A 25,281-nucleotide genomic window follows, 5' to 3' on the forward strand; every position below is an offset into this window, starting at 1 on the left:
CAGGAGAATCACTTGTCACTTGAGCCTGGGAGGTCAAGGCTGCAGTAAGCCAGGATCACACCACTCCACTCCAGCCTGGGTGACAGAGCAAGACCCTGTCTGAGGGAAAAAAAAAAAAACCCAGGTGACCCTAATGTGTGCCCAGGGTTGAAAACTACTAGGCTAAATAATGGGGGCAAATAGCCAAACGTCATTGCCCGGCCGACTGGATATGGGCCAGTGGGTCCCTTAGACACTGAGAGAAGCGAACTGAAACAAAAGGGTTTGGTTCCATCATTTGTGAGGTATTTGTCCTCAGAGGGTACAAGGATTCCTACCACCCTCCAGGGCCCAGAAAGGAGGGCAGCCAAGAGAGGCAGGGAGGGGGCTGGGAAAGGGGCCTTGGAGGTTATCTTGGCCCTTAGAAGGGGAGTCTGTGCAAGTGTTTCCTTGCTCAGAATCAGAAATCTCTACCGTAGAACACTGGATATATTTTATTTGTTCATTTCCTTTGATTTTTGCTTAAATTTCAGTAAAGTTCTTTTTTTCCTCTTTCTTTTCTTTTTTCTTTTGAGAGAGGGTCTTGCTCTCTCACCCAGACTGAAGTGCAGTGGCCTGAGCATGGCTCACTGCAGCCTCAACCTCCCGGGCTCAAGCCATCCTCCTGCCTCAGCCTCCTGAATAGCTGGGATTTACAGGTGTGCACCACCTAGCCTGGCCTTTTCTTTTTCCTGTAGACACAGGGTCTCACTATGTTGCCCAGGCTGGCTTCAAACTCTTGCCTTCAAGCGATCCTCCTGCCTCAGCCTCCGAAAGCACTGGGGTTAAAGGTGTGAGCCACTGTGCCTGGCCAAAGTTCTTTTTTTTTTTTTTTGAGACGAAGTCTATCACCCAGGCTGGAGCTCGGCTCACTGCAACCTTTGCCTCCGGGGTTCAAGCGATTCTCCTGCCTCAGCCTCCTAAGTATCTGAGATTACAGGCATCTGCCAACATGCCCGGCTAGTTTTTTGTATTTTTAGTAGAGATGGGGTTTTGCCATGTTGGCCAGGCTGGTCTCGAACTCCCTGACCTCAAGTGATCCACCTGTGTCAGCCTACCAAAGTGTTGGGATTACAGGTGTGAGCCACTGTGCCCGGCCACTTACAAAAAAAAAAAAAAAAAAAAAAAAATCCTACCATGATTCAGTGAGGCTGAGGGGAAATGAAGAAAAGGTTTGGTCTGGCGTGGGCTGAAGTTGTGAAAAGGCAGAGGCAGGAGAGCCAGGGGGAGGGGTCTGCGCCAGGGAGGCTCAAGGAGAGAGCAGAGGCAGCACCTGCAGCTCCTGTCCCACTTGAAGTTCCTCTGGGGCCGCCCACTGCCCAACCCTTGGAGGGCTCAGAGCTGTGTTTCATTAGGGATGGGTCCCCTCAGAGTCACATCCCGGGCCAGCAGGCCAGCTGGAGGGAGCCCCAGGGGCCGTGCTGGACAGCAGACTGGCCCGCACTGTCAGTGCACTGGGAAAGGCATGGGTGCCTGTGGGTAACACGAGGGGAGCAGCAGCTCCTGGACAGTAGTCCCCATCGCTTTCTCCCCACAGAGACGTGTAGGCAGGGAGGCAAGGTGAGTAACACCTCTTTACTCAGCAACGTGCTCCTCCCTCGGGGGACCTTCCCCAGTGCCCCTCCATGCTCGAAGGGCCTGGAAGGATCAGAATGCAGGCCTTTCCCAAGGACAGCACAGAACGTGATGAGGAGATGCCACTAGGGGTGCAGAAAGCTCCCCATCCCCGTGGGGAGAGGTGTCAGCGTGCTCTCAGGGTAGTCAGGTCCTGAGCTTTGGACTCCTCGCTTGGTTAAAGGCACTGTCCCTTGTGCAATCTAGAGGAATGCTCCTCAAAGCATCTCTCCTGGGGACCAGGAGAGCCGCCCCTGCTCCCAATGCAACAAGATCCCTGATCACCAGCCTCTTGCCTCCCTCAGAGGGAGACAAGTCCGCACTGGAGGGAGCACGGCTGCCTAGCTCCCTGTCACCTCCTCCACCTCTCTATCTGTTCACTGGGACAACAGAGGATCCCTGAAGCCGCTGGAGGAGCTGGCTTTGCAGGTCTTCCTCCATCACCTTCCACCAAGAGAAGTTCTCACCCCGAACTTTTGGGGGTTCATCCTGGATCCCTGGGCTCCGAAAAGCCACGGTCACCAGCACATTCAAACAGATGCCATCACTGTGATCTCGGCCCAGGTGCTGCAGTCCAAGCAACCCCTTGATCTCCACCACCAAGTGGTGCAGGGTCAGACACTCCTGCAGCAGCCGCAGGACGGCCATCTTCATGCCACCCCTCTGCTCCATAGGGTCGAGGCCACAGGCAGTGACAGGCAAGTGAGGCATCCCCACTGTGCCCACTAACACCCACACTGTCTGGGCGCTGCTGGTAAAGGTAGCCACGAGCCGCTGGCAGACCAGATCACAGGGTAGCTCTTGGGGCAGAATGAGAGGGTGCCTGGCTTGCTGGCGATACTGGGCGGCTAGTTCAACCAGGTGCAGGATGTCATGCGCTCGCAGCGGAGTGGGCAGGGAGGTCCGTGGGTACCAGGCAGCCTGCAGGGACTCCGCATCGGCCTCCTTGGAAGTCTTGAGAATTCCACCTGGGGGAGATGTGGGGGATGGGGCAGGGAGGGTCTGTGTGGAGAGAAGTGCAGGTCTGGCAGAGTCAACAGACATCCCTGACCCAGGAGAGAGGCCCCCAGCCCAAAGGCTGGAATCTGCCCATGCCAGGCTGTCCCAGCCATAACAGGACTGGCTGTAGAGGGGCTCACCTCACCGAGGAGCTGGGGGAAAGGTGTCAACTGGCCCTGTTCACACTGCCTCCAGGTGGGCCATACCTGTGGGGCGAGCGAGGAACACGAAGCGGACCCAGGAGGGGCCCCGCTCCTCCACGGACAGCAGTGTCTCGGGCTCACAGTGCAGCCCCGCCTCCTCCTTCACCTCCCGCTGCAGCGCCTCCACGATGGTCTCCCCTGGCTCCATTCTCCCCGCAGGCAGGTACCACGACCCCCGGCACTCCCTCTTGGCCTCCTGGATCAGTAGCACCTCATCCTGAGAGGAGAGAGGGTCCTCACTTCCTGCCACAGCCTTCCCTCGCCCCGGGACCAGGGGGCATCTCAAACACAGTCGCCCAAGACTCCCCTCTGGGTGGACACCCTCAACCTGGCTAGCGCTCCAGGAGACCTGCCCTCGTGTCGCTGGGGGCTGCAGCCCTCTCCTCTCTGCAATTCGTCTCTCTCTGGATTTAGGAAGACTTCCATTTCAGGAAGGGCTGAGATTCCTGGAAGCCGCTTCAGGGGCTGGAGATGAGGCCCCAGAGTGAGGGTCACCATGTGTCTGTCTTGCATTGATTTGCGTCTGTACCTGCCACTGTGTATCTCTCGCCTCCAACGGCGTGGTTTACAAACTGTGATGGGTCCTCACACTGGGGTCTGGCTTGAAACACGACCCCCACCTCCGCTCTGTACAACCCCGCCCTATGGCCCTGGCCCCGTCTAGTTGTCATTACATCGCCCACTACAGGGATCAGCACCAAAGGCCTGAAGGTAAGCCCGGATTGAGCCACTGCTATCTGAGGGGTCCTGGGCACTCCGCTAGACTCTGGGGAAGGGAAGGAATGAGGCCTAGTGGGATGAGACAAACAGGCCCCGGGCCTCAGTTTCCTCTTCTGCATATCGGGACGAACGCAGGACACAGATGCGAGCGGGAGTGGGAGTGCTTTGCAAAACTGGGAAGCGCCACGCACGCGGCAGCGCTGGCTGTGGCCGTTGGGTCTTCTGTCCCCACCTGGGCTGGCTGCGCGCTCCCGAGGCCCGGCGGGCCCGGGGGCGGCCGCTCACCTGCTCGCTGAGGAACACGGCCAGCACCACGTAGCACACGTTCTTCCGCAGCCGCACGGGCGCCGGCGGCTCCCCGGCCGGCGCCGAGTCGCAGCTGTGCACGCTGGACCCCTGGCCAGCCAGCACGGAAGCCAGCGCCCCCGCCAGGCCCTCCGAGGCCATCGGGTCCCCCGGGGGGCGGCGGGCCGGATCCTCGCAGACCGACTGAGCAGAGCCGCGGGCTAGAGTGCGCCGAGGAGCCCTCTCCCAGTCCCTGCGGCAGCGGGCCGGGAGCTCACGAGAACGCGGAAGCGCACGCGAACGCGGAAGCGCACGCGAGCTCTGGCCGCTGATAGGCTGCGCGGCGCCGCGGCCTGCCCGGATTGGTCGGCCCGCGGCAGTCACCGAGGGGGCGGGGCCGCCCGGGAACTGGGTGGGCACCGGTCCGGAGCCCAGCGGACCCCGCCCGGCTTCTGCCGCCTGTCAGTCCCGTGCGCTCGGGACGTCTCCCAGCCGCCACCCGCTCGCCAACTCCCCGAGCGCGCACTGGTCTGCAGGAGCTCCGACGGTGACGTCATCTTTCCTGCAGGGCGCGTTGCGCCGCCGGGGTACGCGACGGCGACGCGACAATCCCGGTGACGTCACGGAGGCCCGGGGCCGCCCCTTGGACCCACTGTCCCGCTGTTGCCGTAAACACACAATGGCATTGCCGGAGTTGATCATATCCCAAATACCTTTCTTCTCATTCCACCAAAGAGTTATAAATGTCACATGGCCCGTGGGGTGGGGGACATAAACCCCTGCCTTGAAGGAGATTCTGCAATAGTTGGAGAGATGGACGGAGTCCTAGATGAGGAGTCAGCTGAGGGTTCGAGGCTAAGTGCTAAATGCTTGGTTTGGGCAGGAAGAGTGACAGGCGCTGGAAGGAGGGAGGGGGCAGGGCTAGGGATGGCGGGAGGGGTCCGGGACTGAGAGAAGGCTACCGTCAGCCGGCCCACCCTCATCAGTGTCCCTCTGCCTACCGCATTTCCCACGCAGCTCAAGGCCCTCTCTGCTGCAGATGGTGCGCCCTGGGAGGGCGGGGGTGGGGCCCTGCTCCTCCATCCTTGTCGTCACCCTCCCACCCAGCGTGCAGGACCTGGCTCGTGGAGAGCAGGGTGGGGGTGGTTGTGGAGAGCGCCTGCTCCTCTCCCAGCTCGGCCTTTCCTCCTTCACCCGCCCCTCAGCACTGGAAGGCAAAGCCAGCTGGAAGGGATCTGCGAAGCAGGCCGTCTGGCTCCTCACCTGGCAGAGGCCACCCCTTTCCTCTGCCTCTGATAGTTTTGTGCGCCTCCCTGCTGGGGAGACTGTGGCTTGGTGGCGTGGACAAAGCTCAGGACCTGCAGCCAGCTGGCCAGCCACTGCTGACTGGCTTGCTCTGTGCTCCTGGGTGAGCTGTGGGCCTCAATTTTCTTATTTGTAGAGCAGGGTCATAGCAATTCTTCTTTTACAGGGGTGTTGGGAAGCCACAACAATCGGAGAGGAGCTGTGTGGATTGTCCAGCACTGGGCACCGTCGCCAGGCAGCCCACCAACCCTCAGGGGTGGTCCCTCTCCACCATAGCTCTTGCTACCACACGCAAGGCCTGTCCTCATGAAATGTGACTTTTGTTATCCCCTAGAGTCAGGGTTTCACTGTGTTGCTCAGATTGGAGGTGCAGTGGCGTGATCACAGCTCCTACTGCAGACTTGAGCTCTTGGATTCCAGTCATCCTCCTGCCTCAGACTCCTGAGTAGCTGGGACTGCAGGTGTGCACCACCACGCCTGGCTAAATTTTTAATTTTTAATTCTTTGTAGAAACAAGGGTCTTGCTGTATTGCCCAGGCTGGTCTTGAACTCCTGGCCTCAGTGATCCTCCCGCCTTGGCCTTCCAAAGTGCTGTGGTTGCAGGCGTGAGCCACCACGCCTGGCGAAATGTGCCTGTAGAGCTGCCTTAGAACTGGACTCAGGAACTTCAGCAACGCAGGATGCATCTCTTTAGGCTCCTCTCACCTGCTGATACTGACCACAGGCTCCCTGGAGGCAGGGCCCTGTGTTAGGCTGGGGGATATCACTAGAAGGCCCATGAATTTTGAGGCACTTGCTGAACGCCGCTGGGCCAGGCCCTATCCTGGACCTCTCACCTTCCAAATAACTGCAGGCACAGGACCCCAGGACTGCAGAGCAACTTGTCAACATATTTGCTCTGTGTGTGTGTGTGTGTGTGTGTGTGTGTGTGTCTTGCGGCACACACGTGTGAATCCCTCAGTTTTCCCACCTGTGAAGTGGGGGAAGTTGGACCCAGACTCCTGTCTGCCTCGCAGGGATGATTTGAGAGAGTGAGATCATGTCTAGGCAGGGATCTGGGAGCTTCAGAGGCAGCCTAAGGTAAACAACAGCAGAAGGCCTCACTGCCCAGAGAGCAAAGACCGCAGCAAACCATGGCTCCACGCCTCCCATTATCCCGGGGGGTAAAGCCCTCCCCAAAAGCCCCTTGTAAACTGTGAAGGGAGTGCTGAGACAACAAAGAGGCAGGAGTTCCCAAGGCCTTGGGAGAGAACAGCAGTGAGACAGAGGCTGGAGAGGCCCTGAGACAAGGGAGGCAGCTGAGGGAGGACGGGAGGCTAGATAGGAACCACCAGTGTCCCCAACAAGTCAACTGTATGTCCTCCAGTCACAGAGAGGGAAGAACCCTGGCCAGTGTGGTGGGCCGCACAGTATGGTGAATGGGAGTAGCTTAATGCTCCCAGCACCCATGGGAGCCAAGCCGGAGCCAGCCGTTTCAGGGCATATGTGCACATGTGCGGTGGGGGTGGGATGGCGGGAGCACAGGAGCAGGAAGGCCTGGGTAGGCGACCATGGGGATGGGGATGGGGATAGGGACAGGCAGGGCAAGGTTGTATCAGGGCATCTGTGATGCTAGAGCCATGGACAGAGCAACAAGGCCTGTGTCTTGACAAGGTAGGAAGGTGAGGAGGGCAGGAACCCAGGCTACAGCGGGAGAGGGAGGGCTGGCCACAGGCTAGCTCTCTGAGCCAGCCCTCTGAGGGACCCTGGGGACGCCACATCTACCCTCCAGGCCATCTGTCAAATGCAGGCATGGTTGGATCCTGGAACAGAAAAAGGGCATTCATGAAAAAACTGGTGAAATCCTGGTGAGGCCTGTTGCTTCATTCGTAGTGTGGTATCAATATTAATGTCGTAGTTTTGATCAAGGCACCATGGTTATGTAAGATGTTCACAATAGGGGAGGCTGGGTGAAGGATAATTGGGAACTTCCTGTGCTATCTTTGTGACTCAGCTGTAAATCTAAAATTATTTCAAAATAAAAAGCCTGAGCATGTATATTCAGGGCAACTCGAATCTATGCTCCTGGGTAAAAAGGGAAAAAAAAAAGTCTGAGAATTTTATCAGAGAAAAAGGAAAGAAGGCATTGGGTATGCAACCCTGCGCTCACTTCCAGCTTGGCTGGTTGTATGTCTGGGATTTCTGAGCGACAGAGGGGCTGCAGGCAGAGCACAGCTGGTAGACCCTGTGAGCAGCAGAGGCCCAAGGGTCTCTGAGGAACAGTGCCACCGAGTGCCCCAAGACGAGTCTCCGAGTCAGTCCCTACCTGGTCCGGCTGCATTCTCAGGAACAGTGCTGGCACAAATGAACATTGATTCACTTCTGTTTACAAAGAGACCAAATATGTCCTCAAGGGCATTGTGACCCACCTGGAAGGCCAGAGGGGGTTAAGAGGAGATAAGGTCTTGAGGGGAAGACAGAGGTTCAGTGATGCACTGTTCCCACCCCAATGGGTAAAATTCAGAGAACCATCTTCCCACAGGAAATACCCCAGATTTGGGGTTCTGAGGTGACATCAGGACATGGCTACAGAAGATGAAGTGGGGCATGGTGGATCACGCTTGTAATCCCAGAACTTTGGAAGGCCAAGGTGGGCACATTGCTTGAGCCCAGGAGTTCGAGACCAGCCTGGGCAGTGTGGCAAGACCCTGTCTCTACAAAAACTACCAAAATTAGGCATGGTGGCACGCACCTGTAGTCCCAGCTACTCAGGAGGCTGAGGTGGGAGGATGGCGTGAGTCCGGGAGGCAGATGTTGCAGAGAGCTGAGATTGCATCACTGCATTCCAGCCTGGGTGACAGAGTGAGACCCTGTCTCAAACAAAAGATGAAACGTAGGTAGGAATGGGTCATTCGGGGCCACTTGGAACATGATCAGCTATAAAGCACATACATTGGAAGAAGAAGGACAGAGAGGAGGGCAAGCCTGTCTTTAAATTCCACTAAGAGTTAAGACTATAATGTCCACAAGGTGTCTTGACTCAGAAAACTTGGTTCAAATCCCAGTTCTTCCACTAAAATTGCTATGCGACCTTGGGTAATTTACTTAATTGTAGCTTGCCTGTTTCTTCTTCTGTAAAATGGAAATAAATCCTATCTGTCTCAAAATCCTGATAACGGATTAACTGAGATCGTTTTAATGAAAGGGATTAAATGAGATAAATTATTATTATTATTATTATTATTATTATTATTATTATTTTGGAGGCAGAGTTTTGCTCTGTCTCCCAGGCTGGAGTGCAGTGGCAGGATTTCGGCTCACTGCAATCTCCACCTCCCAGGTTCAAGCGATTCTTCTGCCTCAGCCTCCCGTGTAGCTGGGATTACAGGCGCCTGCCACCATGCCCAGCTAATTTTTTTTTTTTTTTTTTTGGTATTTTAGTAGAGACAGGGTTTCACCATGTTGGCCAGGCTGGTCTTGAACTCCTGACCTCAAGTGATCCACCCGCCTCTGCCTCCCAAAGTGCTGGGATTACAGGCGTGAACCACGTCGCCTGGCCAGATGAGATAAATTAAATGAAAACAATAGCAAAGTAAACTGTAGAGTTCTCAGTTTTTTCTTTTCTTTTCTCCTCTTTATCCCATAAAAAAATGAAAATAACTGAGTTCTCCAAACAATGAAGGAAGCCCTACATTTTTTTTTTAAATAAAGCATAGTTTTGTAAATCATGGCAAAGCCACTTAATGGAATATAAGCAGTCATTTAAAATGAAGATTAGGTAGCAACACAGAAAATGATTATGATATGGTGTCAAAAGAAAGAAACCAAGGACAAAACACAGAAATCCAGCTATGTGCACAGCAAATCCTTGGGGAAAGCACTGGGAGGGAATACGCCAAAATACTCATAGTAGTTGGAGGTGTGTAATGATGGGCTAGAAGGTGACTTTCTTATTTTCTAAATGTTCTGAAAGTATATTACACTTATAATAAAAAACTTTATTTAATAAAAAAATTCCCCAAACCACAGCAGGAACAATTAGGTATGACAAGAGTGGGAGTGTTTTTCTTTGTAGGGCTGACATACACAAAGGAAGCGGGAGAGGGCGGAGCGCCACCAGGAGGCTGCGGGCGTGGAGCGGGGACAAGGAGGGGTCGGCTGTCTGAAGCAGTCAGGCTCAGTCCCAGGGTGGCTGGGCCTGGCGTCGGCCACGGCCACTGCCACCAAGGGCAGACAGGCGGGGCAAGGGCTCTTCTGGGCCATACTTCTGGATCTCCAGGTCAAGGTAGACGGGAGAGATGGGGCCGACTGGAGCTTGCTGGGTGGAGTAGGGCTCGGGAGTCTCTGCACAGGGAGGTCACCTCGTGGCTGTGCCCCAGGACTCTGCCTTGCCTGCTCTTGCACTCAGGAGCATCTTCGGGGGACAGCTCCCCACCCCACCCAAAGTCTCCTCAGTGGGAGGCAAGGCCCCAGGCCCCAGACGAAGAGCAGGCAGTGGTGTCCTGTCCCTTGGGCCCCAGCTCCGGGCTGCCCTACTCCATTTGTCTCTAAGGCAGATTTCCATGTCCCCCTCCCTCCCTGGACCATGTGGCCTGCAGGGGCAGGGCCAACCACACTGGCAGCAGTCACAAAACAACAGACTTTAATGGAAATCATGAAGGAGGGAAGCGGGCGGACCGGGAAGGGGCTGAGTGACATCGCCCATGCCGCTCCCTCCGCCAAGCCTGAGCAGCTTCTGATGCCACCCTCTCCTCACACTCCCCAGATCTTTTGGCAGGAGGGCAGAAGGTTGGAGGCCCCTTGTTCAGCATGCCTGCAGTGAGCCCAGTGAGGATGCGGTGGTAGAAACGGAGCTGGGGCAGTAGAGTGGGCTCAGCGGGAGTGAGCAGCAGGAGGAGGTGTTGTTTAAGCCAGAATGATTCCCAAGTTTCCCCAAGGAAGGGCTGTTTGTCTCCTGGGTCTCGGAGGAGTGGGGATTGGAGGAAGTCAATTGCCCCCAGTGCGGGCCTGGTACCATGAAGAGGGGCACAGGGTGGGGGAGATGCCAGCCTGAGAAGGAGAGGTGTGAGCTTGGTGGCACTGTGGTTGTTGGCTTAAGGGGGAGGGGAACAGAGTGCCCTGCTTGTGCCCAGAGTGGTGCTTGTGGGGTTGACCAGAAATCCCCAAGTCCCCTAGCGTCATCCCCTGCTAAAGTTGTGCCTGGGCTGAGCACCTGGTCTACCTGTCCCCACCCCGATCCCAGACACCTAGCATCCCTCTATTTGGCCTCCTGTAATGTCCCCACGGCCACCTTCACTGCTTGGAACACAGCCCAGTCCATCTAGGAAAAAGAGAGAGGACAAAGCATTTTCAACTACATTCCTGGGCTCACCCGCTGTCCCCCACCCTACTTAAAAGGAATATCTGGCCAGATGTGGTGGCTCACACCTATAATCCCAGCACTTTGGGAGGCCAAGGTGGGTGGATCATTTGAGGTCAGGAGTTCGAGACCAGTCTGGCCAACATGGTGAAACCCCACCTCTACTAAAAATCCCAAAAAAATTTAGCCAGGCGTGGTGGTGGGCGCCTGTAGTCCCAGCTACTTGGGAGGCTGAGGCAGGAGAATCACTTGAACCCAGGAGGCGGAGGTTGCAGGGAGCTGAGATAGTGCCACTGCACTCCAGCCTAGGCGACAGAGCAAGACTCCATCTCAAAAAACAAAATGAAACAAAATAAACAAAAGGAATACTCTGCCCCTGCACAGGGTGGCTGCCTGCTTGGCACAGGGTGGGATCTGCTATGTCCACTGCAGCTGTGGCACAGGGAGGTGGGAGGCTTGGGCAGCACACCCAGCCTGCTGGCCCACATCCCACTCACCTGGGCATAAAGCAGGTGGCAGTCAGGGGGAAGGCTGGGTCCCTGGTGGCAGAGCTGAGCAGAGAGGGCAGAGGTCTCAGGGGAGAGGAAGTGCTGAGTGACGCTGACTGTGCTCACCAGGCCCTGCACCTGTGTCGGGGGGACATGGACAGTGAGGCTTAAGATCACACATCCTCTCCCTGTCCCCCTGGTCCCTGAGGTTCGCTTCCTCTAATGACACCCACCCCCGACCCCTGGCTCTCAGAGAGCAGATTCCTGGATGCACCACTGGACACCTCAAAGCCTGTGGCCAAAACCGGGCCTCAGAACTGCTGGAGAGACCCTAAAGTCTCCCTGCGAGCCCCCTGACATCAGCATGCCCAGGAGACCAGGAGTGGACTCTGGCGCCAGTCCCAGTTGGGCTCAGTGACTTCAAGGCCTCTTGGCTCCCCCGTTTTCTCTTCCCCACAGCAGCGTGCGGCTCCCTGCCCTGCCCGGCTCTTGGGTATTGAGGGGATGTTGGATGCCTGCGGCCTTGATTGGGTCGCTTCTGCCATCCTGATCTCCCCGCAGAGCCCCTGCCCGCTGGGAAGCACCTGGTGGGGAGCCCCTGCAGGCACCAGCACGGCCTCTCCGGGGGCCTGGAGCAGGGTCCAGCAGCTCACGCCCCACTCCTCCCGCAGGCGCCGCCGCAGCCCTGCGTCCAGGTAGCAGCTGCCTGGGGCGCCAGGCTCCAGGGCGCCTGCCCCGGCCGGGCACACCTCAAAGAAGAGAAGGGGGAATGAGCGAGATGGGGAGGGAAGGGCAGGGCTGCAGGAGGATGGGGCATGGACTTTCCAGAGGCCAGGGGTGGAGAAAAGAGCCGAAGGGTCAAGTCTTGAAGGGCAGGCAGGGAGGGCATGGCTGAGTTTGTTTGGGGCTGGGGCAGCTCAGGTTGGCAGAACACACATTTGGCTAGAAGGAGCTTAGAAGGAAGGGATTCAAGGCCCTACAGCTGGGCAGACTGAATCCCTGCTTTTCTGGGGCTGGAGGCCTTTAACAGCCTCTGTGACCTCGGCCCCTCTGCTCCCTCTCTCAATGGTACCCCTTTCTGCAAATCCGAGGGAGACGTCCTGCATAATCCCAGTTCATAAACTGTCTACCAGGACTTCTTCATCTGAAGTCTTTGGAATGGCCAGAATTGTGTGCTAAGTGGTGGATGAGGAGAGAGCTGTATGTCCCTGGGGAGACAACTCAAAGTGTTCATCAGGGTCTCCCTAAGATTCTGGATGCAGAAAAGGGAAGGACCACTGCGAGGCTCTGAGTGCCAGCAGGTGAACAGGCTTTCCGGCCAGGCCGAGGCCTCTGCAGCAGCCACAGCTACGGGGACCTCACAAGCCTAACCAGAGCAGGGAGCTCTCTGGGCAGGCAGGGACTCGCGGAGGCCAGAGGTGCCCAGGGAACATGTGCAAAGGGGACGCCAGCATCGTGCTCCAACCCACCACCAGCCCAATCCACCCCCTTTGGCAAGGACCTCAGCCATTGCCCCTGGGCTTAGGGCTGCAAGATGGGGCCGTGGGGGAAGGGAAGGCTGGTGAAGCAAATTGGACCCTCGGGGAGTCCCAGCTGGGTGCCAAGATTCCTTTGCCCTTGGAGATTCAGGTCCATCCTGGAGCTGAGCAGTGTTTCCCAGGCCACCCAGGGAGACTGTGCCCCTCAGCCCTGCCCAGTGAGTCACTGGGTTGGGCCGTGGTGACTGCCCACGGCCAGCCACACCCAGCCCAGAAGAGGCCATCTGTGTGTGGAGGTGTGCTTGTCTGCTCCCCTCTGCGTGTCCCAGCGTCTGTGTGTGTATCTACATATGTGTGTGCCTGTGGGCAGGAGGGGTGCACACCATGCTGGCCTCTGCACGTCTCCGTGTGTGTGTGTGCCTTGGCGAGGGGTGACACTAGGTGGAAGTCTTTTCCCCAGGATAATGAGGGCTCAGCTGGACTTGGGAACCACGGGGCTGCCCTCGCCTTACCCCTGGACTCTCTCCTCCCCTGCGCCTCAAGCTTCTTGCCTCCAGCCCACCCCATCACCTTCCCCTTCCCTGGCTCCTCACCTGACCCATCTCTCCCTCCACTTCCCTCAGCCCCCTTCCTTGCTAGCCCCTCCGGGAGCATCTCCTCCAGGCAGTCTCCCCTAACAAGATGCAAATACCAAAAGGGGGGCAGCCAGACGGAGTCTCAGAAGGGAGAGGAGGCTGCCTGCCTCCAGGAAGAGCATAGAGTAGTGACCTGGGGCCATGACAGACAGAAGCTCAGATCCCAGCCCTGCCACTGAGCTTCAGTGGTCTCATCTGCCAATGGGAAAGGAGCAGTGCCTGCCTCATGGGGCGGGGGGCTGAGACGGGTAACAGATAATTGTGCCTAAGGCCCTAGCACCACGTCCAGCCTCGGGCAGCTGGTGCTCTCATTTCATCATCGGGTCCAGGCTCTCCTGCCGCAGCCCCTGCCCCTTCTCTGAGCCCCACGGCAGAACTCTGGGTCCCCTCTGCCTTCTCTGCACCTGTCTGTGCGAGTTGGGTCTGTGCAGCTCACCTGAGGGCGTGGGGCGGGGAGCGAGCACACGGGACCGCACACTGGGGTGGGACTGGACGAGCTTCTAGGGCTGGGCGGGGGGAAGGGGAGGGCTCCCGGCTGCCTCCTCACCATCTGGAGAAAGCGGCGGATGCGCTGGGCGTCCTGTGCCCGGAACACGTGCCACACAGTGCTGACCTGGCTGCCCGGAGACCAGAGCCCCTCCCCGTCCAGGCCTGAAAGGAAGTCTGAGGAGGAAAGAGCACTCAGGCAGGCCCAGGGCTGGTGGCGACAGACACTCACCTCTGTAGCTTGTCCCCGCTCCTGCCTCTGGCCGAGGACCTACCTTTCTGTGCCCGGTGCCAGGCAGGCAGTGGTGCGTCGGCGTGCACCAGGATGCTGACCAGGTCGGCCACCTCCACACAGAGGTTCTTGGTCCCCAGGTGTCCCCGGTGCGGGCTCACACCTGCATGGCAATAGAGAAAGAACAGTTAGAAATGGAATCAGAGAGCCAGGCGTGGTTGCTCATGCCTGTAATCCTAGCACTTTGGGAGGCCCAGGCGGGCACATCACCTGAGGTCAGGAGTTTGAGACCAGCCTCAACATGGAGAAACCCCCTCTCTACTAAAAATAGAAAAAATTAGCCGGGCGTGGTGGTGCATGCCTGTAATCCCAGCTACTCGGGAGGCTGAGGCAGGAGAATTGCTTTAACCTGGGAGGCGGAGGTTCCGTGAGCCGAGATAGTGCCATTGCACTCCAGCCTGGGCAACAATAGCGAAACTCCGTCTCAACAACAACAACAAAAAAAAAACAAAAAAGAAAGAAAGAAAGAAATGGAATCAGAGAAGCGCTTCAGGCCCCAGGGCCTTGGCACAGACGCTCGTATGCCCCGAGATGACAGGCAGACAGGCATGGGAGTAGAGACTGGGCAGGAGTGGAGGGACACTCACCATAGGCTGCCCAGAGCTGGGGCTCCAGTGGACGCAGGGCAAGTCCCGGTGGGAGGTAGGAAGCCAGGTTGAGTTTTCCATGGAGGGCGCAGTACTCCGGAAGTGGCAGACTGGCAGCTAGGTTCTCCACCCTGTCAGGGTAGGGGGTCATGCCCAGCAGGCCCAACCTGGGCACCAGAGACCCCATCAAAGCCCCCCCACCACCAGGGTAACTCCCAGAGGGCAAACATGAGAGTACCAGGGACCACGGGGTGGGGGTTGGGGGCAGAGGAGGAGGGGAGGGCTGAACCAGGCGGGGCCTGTGGTGGCGGGGAGGTAGGGCTGGCCCTTGGTGACATACACACCTGCTGGTGTCCTCATCCCCCAAAGCTCGGTGCAGCAGGAGGACAGAGCCCTCGTCTGACTTTGGGCGAACTACAGGAGGAGACAGAACGGCCATTGGCCTCCTCAGCCCTGAAGCCCCTGCCCCGGCGGCAGCAACACCTGCTTCCAGCCCCTCGGGGTCACCCTGGGACTCCTCTGCCACCCGATCCCTAGGGCTTGGGCTCCCAGCTCCCTCTCCCCTGTGTTGGGGACACTTACGCTCAGGCCAGGAGAAGCCCTCCCAGAATGTTGTGCTGCCCAGGCTGGTGGGCTGGGGAGGCCCGAGGGGGCTCAGCGCCTGCACCTGGCCTCCAAGTGCCCCAAGAGCTTCTGTCCCCCACAGGTTGCCCTGCAATGTCCTTTGGATCCCTGACACCAACACAGGCTGTGGTGGGAAAGGAAGGAGGCCATGAGGAGAATGGCCAGGGTGCCCGCCGTGGCCAGGCAAGGGCGTGTTGTAAGGGCAGTAGAACAGCTCGGGGACAGCCCTCCTGCTCCCTCTGAGCCACTGGGTCTGTCTGGGCCTAGGGACCAAGGCCCCAAGGGGCAGGTGGGGTGGCCAGGGCTGGGAGAGGAGGGGAGGGGCGCCTCACCTGGCCCTGCCTCCAGTGCTCCTGGAAGAGGTGGAAGCCACGCCGAGGCCAAGGCCGGGGCTCCTGCAGCCACAGCAAAGCCCCTGGGGGAGGCAGCCGGGGCCGCACTGGAGAGAGGGGCAGGCCCAGGCCCTTGCGCAGACCCGGGCCAGCTCGAAGCCCTGGCCCCAGGGCTTTCTCCTGGATCTTCCGTTCCACCACCTGTGCGATAATGCTGTCCAGGATGTTGGTGATGCGGTCGTCCTGCAGAGAGGGGCACAGGGGCTTAGGACCCACTGGGCCCCACAGGGAGGGCAGGCCCAGCCTCTGGTCCCCTGGCTCCTAGCCCTCCCTCCGTGCCCTCACTCACACTGGGCAGGGCCGGAGTGACGGGGGCGAAGGCCATGTGTATTCGCTCATGGCCCAAGCAGAGTTTGACCGCGGTAGAAGCCAGCAGTTCGCAGAGAGAAGGACACGGCAGGGGCCCTCGGCCAGCACGGTCCTCTGCTGGGGTCTCAGCAGAATCGGGGGTCTCTGTCAGGGAGGAAGATGGTGGGGGGCTTCGCGTTTGGTCCCTCCTCTTCCCCTCGAGGCCCTCTTGCCCATGCTGCTCTTCCCTCTCTTCCCGGCTGAGCCCACTCTCTCCCCAGCCAGCATCCCCCACCTCAGCTCTGCTCTGGGTCTCCCCGCTCTACTGCTTTTCCTGCAGGCAGCTCCAGAGCCTCTAAAAAGAGGGGTTCAGAGGGGGGTCTGGCCAAAGAAGGTGTTTGGAGGCGTGTCCTGAGGGGAGTAGTGGAGATTATTGGGGGCGGGGGGGGGGTTGCTAAAGTCCCTGGAGACTTCCGCGACTGTCCCCTCCTGCCTCAAACTCTGGCCCAGCCTCCCTCTTGCACAGGCCGAGGGGCAAGAGGAGCCGCTCACCCTCTTTGATGCTCTTGGTCCTGTGGGTGTCGCCATTGCAGGAAGGTTGTGGAGTTGGGGGCGTTGTCTGTGTCGATTCCTTCTGTTAAACCCATCCACCACCACCCCCCCCAATCCAACCAGAGATTTTAAAATGGCAGACACAATTCAACAGAACCCACAAGAATGAACAATGGACTCTTGTCAGTCCTAAAATCATGCTTATAGGAGCAAAATGCTATAGGATATAACATTAGGTGGAAAAAAGTTGCTCATGGACTTCTACCTATGATAGGGTCTATAGTCTACTAAAATTGACAAATGGCTGGAAATAAATATGTCAAAACTAATGGTAGCATTAAGGTCATCGTCATTTTCTTCCTTATACTTGTCTGTATTTTCCAAATTTTCCACAATGGGTATATAACACAGTGTCTGGCACCCAAAATGCATTCAATGAACTATTTATCTTGAATGGATGACTTTTATAATAAGAACATGGACTTCATAAAAACTTTGCAGAATGCATATTGAGCACCTGCTAGGTGTTAGGTGCTGGGATACTGAGAAGGCGGGCCAACGCTCCACCTGAAGGAACCATGGCCTGGGGACCTGGCCATACCAACAAGCACCTCTAGCACGATGTGGCAAGCGCTGAACAAGAATATGCACAGAGTAGGGCGGATATGCTCCAGGAAGGCAGGGGGTGAGGACCTCCAGGGCATGGAGGTGGGAGGGGCCAGCGCTGGAGATCATGCATGGCTCCTGATCCCCAAGGTGGGAAGTAGCCTGATCCCACAGGCTTCTCTCTCTTCATCCCCACCAAAACAAAGGGGGGACCAAACCCCTGCAAAGGTCAGCCATTTGCAGGCACGATACCCAACCAGTGACATGCCCTGGGTCTTACCTGCTGGCCTGCATCCCCGGGGGCCCACACCTGGGCATCCGCTTGGCAGGGGCAGTGCCCCCGGATATCAAACTTGACCCAGACCTGGTGCATTGCAGTGCTCAGCTCTGCCAAAGCTGGGGGTGGGGGTGGGCAGGAGAGGGAGGTTGGTGGTGAGTGTAGACCAACAGGCAGTCCCGGGCAGCTTTGCCTTGCCAAGCAGAAGGGCATGGCACTGGGGGAAGGGACAATCAGACAGGAAGCTGGTCTCCCTCAGGACCCAACCTCTGCACGCCCCACCCCTCCAAGATGGCTCACCCTGGCTGGAGACAAACTGGGTCAGTGTCAGGGAACAGGCAGCGTGCCCAGCCTCCTGCGTGCACTCCTCCGTGGACTGCTCCTGAAAGCCTGTGGGGCAGGAAGGGAAAAGCTGCAGGTCCAGAAATCAAGGTAATCACAGGTTAAGGTCAGAGAAGGTCAGGACATGATATCTAAATCAGGGGACTCAATAGTCCACAAAACTCATGCTTTCTGGGAAACCTGGGTCACATAGAGACACAGCATTCTTTGCTTGTAGAATGCACAGCCTTTAAGGTGCTGAGAGGCTTTGCAGGCCCTTAGGCTAACCATGTGGAAGACAATGTTCTAAAACGTATCTGACCCTGGAGCTCTTTTTGGTCATGCCTGCTGGAACACAGGGAAATTTCAAGCTCTCCCGTGGCCAACTTGAGCCAAGGGAAAGAAAGCTGAGAACTATGAAAAGAACAGGATGAAATCAGAAGACCTGAGTCTAAGTCCTGGCTGCAACACGTTACTAACTGTGTGACCTTGGACAAGTCACTTATCCTGTGAGTTTTTCTTATCTGGAAAACAAAAGCAGTAATACCCACTTCACAGTGTTACAGCAGGTTTTAAAAGGTGCCAGCTGAACAGAGTGGGAGACACCGAGTGGGCACACTCGCCTTTGTTTAAGGGTGGTCAAGAACGCAGGCACGGTCCTCTGATCTGCAGAGAGGGGAAGTCTGCTCTAAGGGCATTGAGCCATGGTGGCTGAGGCTGGGGCTGCGCAGTGGGTAGGGGGCTTTTTGGGGAGAGGCAGCCAACGAATGACCACAGGCTTGCAGCAGTCCCCCTGAGGGCTCCATCCTGCCCTCCCACCCCCAGCCCCTCTCCTACCTGCTTTCTCCCTGGCCCCCCCAGTGCCTGCCACATGACCACAGGCCACACACAGCCGGTGGCTGCAGCGGGGACATCGCCAGTGGGTGTTGAAGAGTCCATGGTGGCAACGGCTGCAGCAGCGTGGAATGCCTGGGCTGTCCTCTGTCACGGCTGGCCCTTGGCCTGCTGACCACGGAGAGAACAGGGTCAGAGGGTGAAGGCAACAGGCTCCAATGGAAGGCTTCACGTGGGAAGGATCCAAGGAGGGGCAGGAGAAGCAAGGAGCAGCTTCCATGGAGAGGGGCCCCCCAGGGAAGGGAGACAAGCCCCTTGACAGCTACCCCCTGCTTACTCCACAGCCCTGTCAAGAGCCTCCTTGTAGAAACTATCCTCTCCAGCAAAGCCTTCCAGGGACAGTGGAGGCCTCAGCTCCACCATTCCTGCCCCACACCCAGCTCTGCCCCCAGGGACTTCCCCACTGGCCCTGAATTACTAATCCACACCACTTCTAGCACATTCTTTCCTCCACCTCCTTCCCTCCAAGCCCTAGGTGCTACCAGAAATGGTAACCATGCTCAGGTGCCATTTCCTCCAGGAGGCTTTGTTGTCGTTGTTTTGAGATAGGGTCTCACTCTGTCGTCTAGGCTGGAGTACAGTGGTGTGATTATAGCTCACTGCAGCCTCCATCTCCTGGACTCAAGTGATCCTCCCACCTCGGCCTCCCAAAGTGCTGGGATTACAGGCATGAGCCGCCGCGCCCAGCCAGGAGTGGGGTTTTCTAAGAACCAAGTATCAGACTAAGCCATTGTTGGTAGGTGGAAAAGGTGTCGCTGAGTACAATTCAACGAACGCCTTGCCTTTGAGTGCAGGGGCCTCAGAGGTGGTTAGGAGTTGCCCTTGCCTCGCAGTGCACACATTCCAGGTAGGGAGATGGACCCATAAATACAGCGATGACTGTGGCACCACGAGGCAGGTGCTGGAGACGGAAAATGCCAGGGAAGGGTGAGGATGGGAATGCGGGAGAGCTTCCCAAGTGGGCCCCAGAGGATGAGTAAGTTTTCATTCACCAGGTAGAAAGGGAGGAGCAGGGCATTCCAGACACAGGGACAGCCAGTGCCAAGGCCCGAGGGGATGACAAGCTCCAGGGAGCCGGGAAGGGAAGGATGGGTGGCGTGTGTGCTGGGAACCCAGGCTGGGAGTGGCAGGAGCCGACAGAGAGCCTGCTGAAGATGGACCAAGGGGTCTGGCCTGTCTGGGGCAAGAGGGAGCCCCGGGGGTCTCCACCCAAAGACTGACCAGCAGCCCAGGGCTGTATGCTTATGAGGAACTCTCTCTGCTGCGGAAGGGCAACCGAAGGGAGCGCCTGCAGCCAGAGGGGACCTTAGCCCAGGTCCTGTCAGCCCTCCAGGCCCGGGAGCTTCGCCTGACCCCCAAGCTCTCAGGAGCTCCCCCACCTCCCAGTGCCTTGCAGATACTTGGCACTCATTCTTGTTTTCCCAACAAGCCCAAAAACTCCCAGAGAACTGGGCTGTACCCAGTTTGACACTTCCTGATGTCCCCACCCAGGCCAGGGGCTCTTCTGAGGTTGCCTTAGGTCTAGGAGCTGGCAGTGTGGGTGGGGTCAGGGGAGGGACACCTGGGACTCCCCACACAGAGACCCCATGCAGACCCAGGAGGTCCTATTCACCTTCTCGCTGGGCCCAAGCCAGGGCCTCCCGCTCCCTCCGCAGCAGGCGGCACAGTCGGTCCCCCAAACCACTGAGCAGGTGCTTGGCGAGGCCTGTGCTGAGCCGGCTGTCAGGGCCAGACCCTGGGCCTTCCTCAGAGCTGGAGTTGGCGGCTGTGTCTTCCTCCTGCTGCGGCTCCCCTCCCAGAGGCGATCTGGAGAGAGGGCAGGGGGAGGTGAGCAGGGAGCCCTGGCGGGGGGGCACTGGAGGTGTCCAGGGGCAATGGCTCACCTCCGCACTTGCTGAGAGTGGCAGGCGTGCCCTCCTCCCTCTCCAGCTGCCTGGGCACAACTTTGGCATTGAGCCAGTTTTGCAGGGAGAGCCAGGCATGGTATGTCCTGAAGTCCTGGGTCCTGGAGACTGGCCTGGCCATCTTGGGGTCCTGAGGGGACAATGCAGAGGTCAGGAATCTGGGTTTCCTGGGCTGCTGAGAACCCCATTCCTCACCTTAGCGCCCACCCCATCCACACTCAGAGCCAGCCCAGTTCCTCGCCCCAGGTCTCTGAAGCCTAATTCAGAACCAGCAAGAGTGGACCAGGCAGCTGGAAGGCTCGCACTCTGGGCTGAGCAGGGAGTCTGAGGATGCCGTGACATGGACCAGCAGCCGAGCGAAGAGGTTTTCTGGTGTGTTGAGCCCAAGGCTTTGGGCAGCTGGGGCGATCATCCTGACACAAGTGCAGGATCCAGCCAGTGTAGACTTTGGATAGCTCCACTGAGGGCTTAGTGATACCACTGGCTGCGTGACATGAGGAGACAATCCCAACGTGGACGGAGGGCGCCGGAAGGTGAGAAGGGCCAGAGAGTTTCGACACAGGCCACAGGTGCAGTAACCCAAGAAGGGGAAGGGGCCAACAAATTCCCAGCCAGGGCAGAGGCCTGGGCAGAGGGCACAGACAGGCCCATGCCAGGTGCAGGGGCATTTGTGCAAGGCCACAGAGAGAGCTGATCCACACCCAGCCGTCCAGGAAGCTGAAAAAACTGAAGTGATCCCAAAGAACTAAGGCTGGAGCTGGCAGTGCCAGGGTCCTCCGTGGAGGGCACAGTGTAGCAAGTGACTCCAGGGTGCGCCCAGAGCCCTAACACTGGCAGAGTCCAAACTGAGTCTCCAGCTCCACCTGGCCAAGAGAGCAGCCGTTCCTGGGGCAGGACAAGGGATCCTTCAGGACAAGCAATCCCCAAACAGGGATTTGTGGCACATGCAGTCATCACGGTGAACATTTACTGAGTGTTCACTGGGTGCCAGGAATTCTTCCAAGCCCTTGCTATGAATCATTCTAGCATTTAACTTTTGCAGCAGTCTTCCTGAGGTGGGTGCCGTCTTCTTCCCCATTTTATAGATGAAGTAACTGAGGCCCAGAGAGGCGAAGCAACTCATCCGAGGTCACACAGCTACCAATCAGCAAAGTCAGGGACGAGGCACTCTGGCTCCAGAGCCATGCTCTGAACTATGTCATTATACTGCCACCAACACACCAGGGCTTGGGAGGAGACAGAGGTAGAAGATACTTGCTGGAAGGCTCTGGCCTGGAGATGCTGAGGAACTCCCAGAGAGCCCTCGCGATCCAGGTGGGAGCCTGACCACTGGTTGTGGTCCACTCATAAAGCCTACAGACCCCGCCCCATGTGAAGCCCCAGCCCCGGCTGCCCCCTCCCACGCAGGGCCTGCAGCCCCTCCTGGCCCCCTTACCTTTCTGCTCATCATGCTGTCCCGAGTCCACCTCCTTGTTCCCTATTGATGTGTCCCGCACCTCCTGCCAACTCCCAGCCCCCTGTTCTGCAGTGCCTGGGAAAGGGTCCGGTGGCCGCTTGGGGGCTGGATTGCCCATTGCTCCCTGGACCTCGGGGCTGCCTGCCCTTTTGAGGGCCCGGAGCCGAGCAACCGGCCTCTCCTCGACCTCAGGGCAGCCGCGTGGACATTCAAACTGCTCCGAGTGCCGTGTGAGCCATGTCTTCTTCAGCTTGGTGTGGTGGCTGGGGGGGCAGGCCCTGGGGCCAGAGGCCTTGTTCACTTCCTCGCTGGGTTCACTGGGTCCACTGGCACCCCCCTCCAGGCCCTCCTGGCACTTCCCACAAGGGCCAAGACCCCCACCTTTAGTGGGTGGGTAGGATGAACAGCAGCCCCGCTGGGTGACAGGCGGCTCGGGAGAGGGGCACCTTGGTGTTGCTGGTGGCCCCAGCTGGTACCCAAGGTTCCCATAGCCTGGCCCAGCCCAGACGTTGCCAAGAGTATGAACAAGGCCTGGGGGACAAGCGGGCCAGGAGGTCCGGGGCACAGTGTCTGGCTGCCCCAGGAAGAGTGGGCAAGGATTCTGCTGCCGGCCAGCTCCCATCTCTCCATCCCTCTGGTGCAGTGAAGGGCGTTCGGCCTCCCTGGCTCTCTGCAGGTGCCCACCAGGGTTTAAGCCAAACAACCCAGGTTCCGCAGCTGCCAAGGGCTCCTTTGCCAACCTGGGAATGCTTGGATCCTTGTAGTAAAAGCCCTAAAGAGGGGAGAAAGTGTTACGTTTCAGCTGACTTGGGCTCCCCGTGCCTAAATGGATGGGCAGAACTGACAAGCAAGAAGGAAGGGGAGAATACTGAAGCCCTCACATTCTGATTAATAAACAGCACTGCCCTAGGTCTCTGGAGTGCCTCCGACACTGTCCTGGCAACCCCCACCCCCTCCCCCAGGATTTCTCAGACTTCCCCACAAGGAAGTCTAAGAACTAAAGGGTGAATGTCTGGCACAGCCAAAGGGCATCTGGGGTCTGTTTGGGCCATTTGGTGTCCTGTGCCATACTGAGTTTTAAGTGCTTTAACATCTCATCCCTGGGAGTGGGAGTCATCTATGGAGGAGGTACCCTAGACATGGGCCATGGGTTCCCCTGCACATCCCACTCTCAGATAGAGGGCCCTTGTCTGCCCACCCATCTCCTCCCAGGACAAGCCACACATTCCAAGGCCACAGTTCCCAGGACCTTATCCTAGGCAGACAATGGGTGAGTCAGTGGCTGCAATGACCTGAGGGCAGGGGAGGCCTAGAGAGATGGAGCTGCTCACGGTAGGGCTTGCTTGGGGTTGACTGTGGGGCCTGGGACAGCTCCAAGCTGATAGACCCCTCTACCTCGGTGCTGCCTTCTCTTTTCATCACAGTGGAAGGGCAGCTTGGGGACCACCGAGCTACTTTGCAAGGCCAGAGCCACAGGTACCCTCTCTGCCCCTGCACTCACCTTGCTGCCTAAGCTGAAGGCAGAGGGCACTTTGGGCTGGCCCCCGGAGTATACCCAGGGGTGCGGGGTCAGGGGCCAGTCACATGGACGCTCTGGGGGCAGGCCAGACACTAGGTAGGGTGGCAAGCAGGTGGGCACCCAGAAGGGAGCTCGCTCCAGGATCTTGGTCTCCAGAAGGAAAGGGCAGTGCCAGGGCCGGAAGGCCACAGGGTCACTCTTGAGATGGCCACCACTATGCTCAGGCATCAGGGGGCCACAGCGAGGTGGGCATGCTGGCCCGCAGAATGCCAGCGGATGGGTAAGCATGGCCTCCTTCCAGCGCAGTCCCTCTTTGCTGCCCAGCCAGTTGACCTTCCTCTCCCCATTCTGGGGGCCCTCGCCCTCCACAAGTGGGAGCATGTCCTTGGGGCCCTGGGGGAAGCCAGGGAGAAGCCAGGAGTCTGGGGTGCTCAGGACGCCCCTCCAAAAGGGAGCAGGCTCTCCCAGGCACAGAGGCCCATGGTGCAGTCCATCTCGAGGCGGGCTGCCGGGCTCCTGTCTCACGATGCCGTTCTCTGGGGCCGTCTTCTCCCAGGTTGGGGTGCCCTTCAGGAAGCTGGGCGTACTCTCCATCACTCTCCTGCCCTCATGGGGCTCTCCCAGAGGGGGGTCCCTGGAGCATAACCATCAAAGCATGAGCTTCTGGGGCACATGTCCCAAGCACCTTACAGCCTGGCACAGAGTGGGCACCGCCCTGGCAGCACTGAGGCAGCTCAAACCAGTAAGGCAAGTGCCAGCCCACAACTGGGCACCATGCTGCCTCTCCACATGCAGCCAGACGCATCTTGCTCCTCCAGTGTGGGGATGTTACCCCTTCCCCAAATTCCACCTGGGCCAGTGCCCCTCAGCAGAGGCTGCCATTGCTAGTAGGGCATGTCCTGGCCTCACCGAGCTAGGAATCTGCTCACGACCCATGAGGGAGGACAGAAAGTGGAAGGCACTGAACGAAGAAAAAGGCTGGATCCTGAGCCTGACTCTGTCCTATGCTGTATGGCCTTGGGCAAATCATGTCACTCCTCTGGGCCTCAGTGTGCCCTTGAGGCTTGGGTCGGCTCAGAGGATTCTTCCCATCCTGCAATCCGTGGTTTTGGGGGTGCTGCTAGCCCAACCCTAGCCTACAGCCCCAGCCAGGCTTGTAGCCGTGGGAAGTGCAGGCCTGGCAGGCTGGAGTCGCTGGGGAAGGCTGCCAGCCAGGGCCGCTGGCTGTGTCTCTCTCTACACCTGGGCGGCCCTGAGTCAGCCTCTTCCCAGAGCCCTGCAGTTTCTCGGCTTCTCAAGCAGAGTCCCAGGACAACTGCAGAGGGCTAGGAACCCCGCCCTGGCCCCCAGCGGGAAGAGCGCGCCGGCACAGGGGAGGGAGATTAAGAAGCCTCAGCTGGATGGGTCAAGCTGCCCTAGCCCAGCCAGCAGTGCCAGGGCAGCCGCCACCGCCGCTGGAAACTTCAGCCTGGCGGGGAGGGGAGAGGGAAGGAGGCGGGGAAAGCGGGCTGGGCCCCAGAGAGAGGCAAGGGAGGGAAAATTGAACGTGCGTGCAAGGGACCAGGATGACAGGTGGCACTAGAGCGGCAGCGCTGCCTTGGCGCGGTCCCTTCGGCCAGAGCGACGAAGCACCAGGCGGGAGGTGACGGCGCAGTGGCAGAGGGCGCCCAGGTTTTCTGGAGCCACCGCTCCGCCGTGGTCTGGCCGCGTCGGGCTTCCTAACTTTCAGGTGTCAGAATGTGTGGCCCAGCCCAGAGGGACATGGGGAACACGCTCCGTACGGGCACCGCAGGCTCGGCTCAGAAATCTCCCGCCACGAGTGTCCCCAGACGGCGCGCTCCTGGCGCTTACCTGGGCTTCACCGGCCGGTCGCGGCGCGGGCGGTGGCGGTCGTCGTGGCCGGCACCGGGCGCCTGCTCCCCATGGGCCAGCTCCGGGGCCTCCCGACCGGCGGGCGAGGACGCGTTCTCCCGCTCTGTCTGCTCAGCGCGCTCGCGCTC

The 25,281-nt window shown here is 58.6% G+C and overlaps 2 protein-coding genes across 6 annotated transcripts; both read right to left on the reverse strand.

Annotated features, from left to right (window-relative positions):
* Nucleotides 1–458: 458 nt before the first annotated feature.
* NUDT18 (nudix hydrolase 18) lies at nt 459–4,822 on the reverse strand. The gene is given in 6 exon segments (XM_063708888.1): nt 459–2,600; nt 2,838–3,051; nt 3,840–4,246; nt 4,249–4,450; nt 4,452–4,664; nt 4,802–4,822. Coding segments are annotated over 6 exon segments (1,656 nt in total). The 3' UTR covers nt 459–2,001.
* A 4,278-nt stretch (nt 4,823–9,100) lies between these two features.
* HR (HR lysine demethylase and nuclear receptor corepressor) lies at nt 9,101–25,258 on the reverse strand. Of its 5 annotated transcripts, none has more exons than XM_004046743.5 (19): nt 25,133–25,258; nt 23,264–23,915; nt 21,742–22,534; nt 20,286–20,436; nt 20,015–20,208; nt 18,346–18,510; nt 17,488–17,577; nt 17,191–17,306; nt 16,305–16,386; nt 15,754–15,917; nt 15,405–15,647; nt 15,031–15,196; nt 14,793–14,862; nt 14,449–14,579; nt 13,845–13,964; nt 13,631–13,746; nt 11,555–11,719; nt 10,980–11,108; nt 9,101–10,443 (listed from the first exon to the last, which is right to left on the reverse strand). In XM_004046743.5, the coding sequence occupies exons 2-19, from the start codon at nt 23,873–23,875 to the stop codon at nt 10,381–10,383; spliced, it is 3,570 nt and encodes a 1,189-aa protein (XP_004046791.4). In that variant the 5' UTR covers nt 23,876–23,915; nt 25,133–25,258; the 3' UTR covers nt 9,101–10,380. The 5 variants fall into 5 exon arrangements, with proteins under 5 accessions (XP_004046791.4, XP_018888451.4, XP_018888454.4 ...); XM_019032906.4 differs by having other exon boundaries at nt 18,346–18,513; XM_019032909.4 differs by lacking the exon at nt 11,555–11,719.
* Nucleotides 25,259–25,281: the final 23 nt, after the last annotated feature.

This window comes from Gorilla gorilla, chromosome 7 (genome assembly GCF_029281585.2).
Source record: "Gorilla gorilla gorilla isolate KB3781 chromosome 7, NHGRI_mGorGor1-v2.1_pri, whole genome shotgun sequence".
Classification (NCBI taxonomy): domain Eukaryota; kingdom Metazoa; phylum Chordata; class Mammalia; order Primates; family Hominidae; genus Gorilla; species Gorilla gorilla.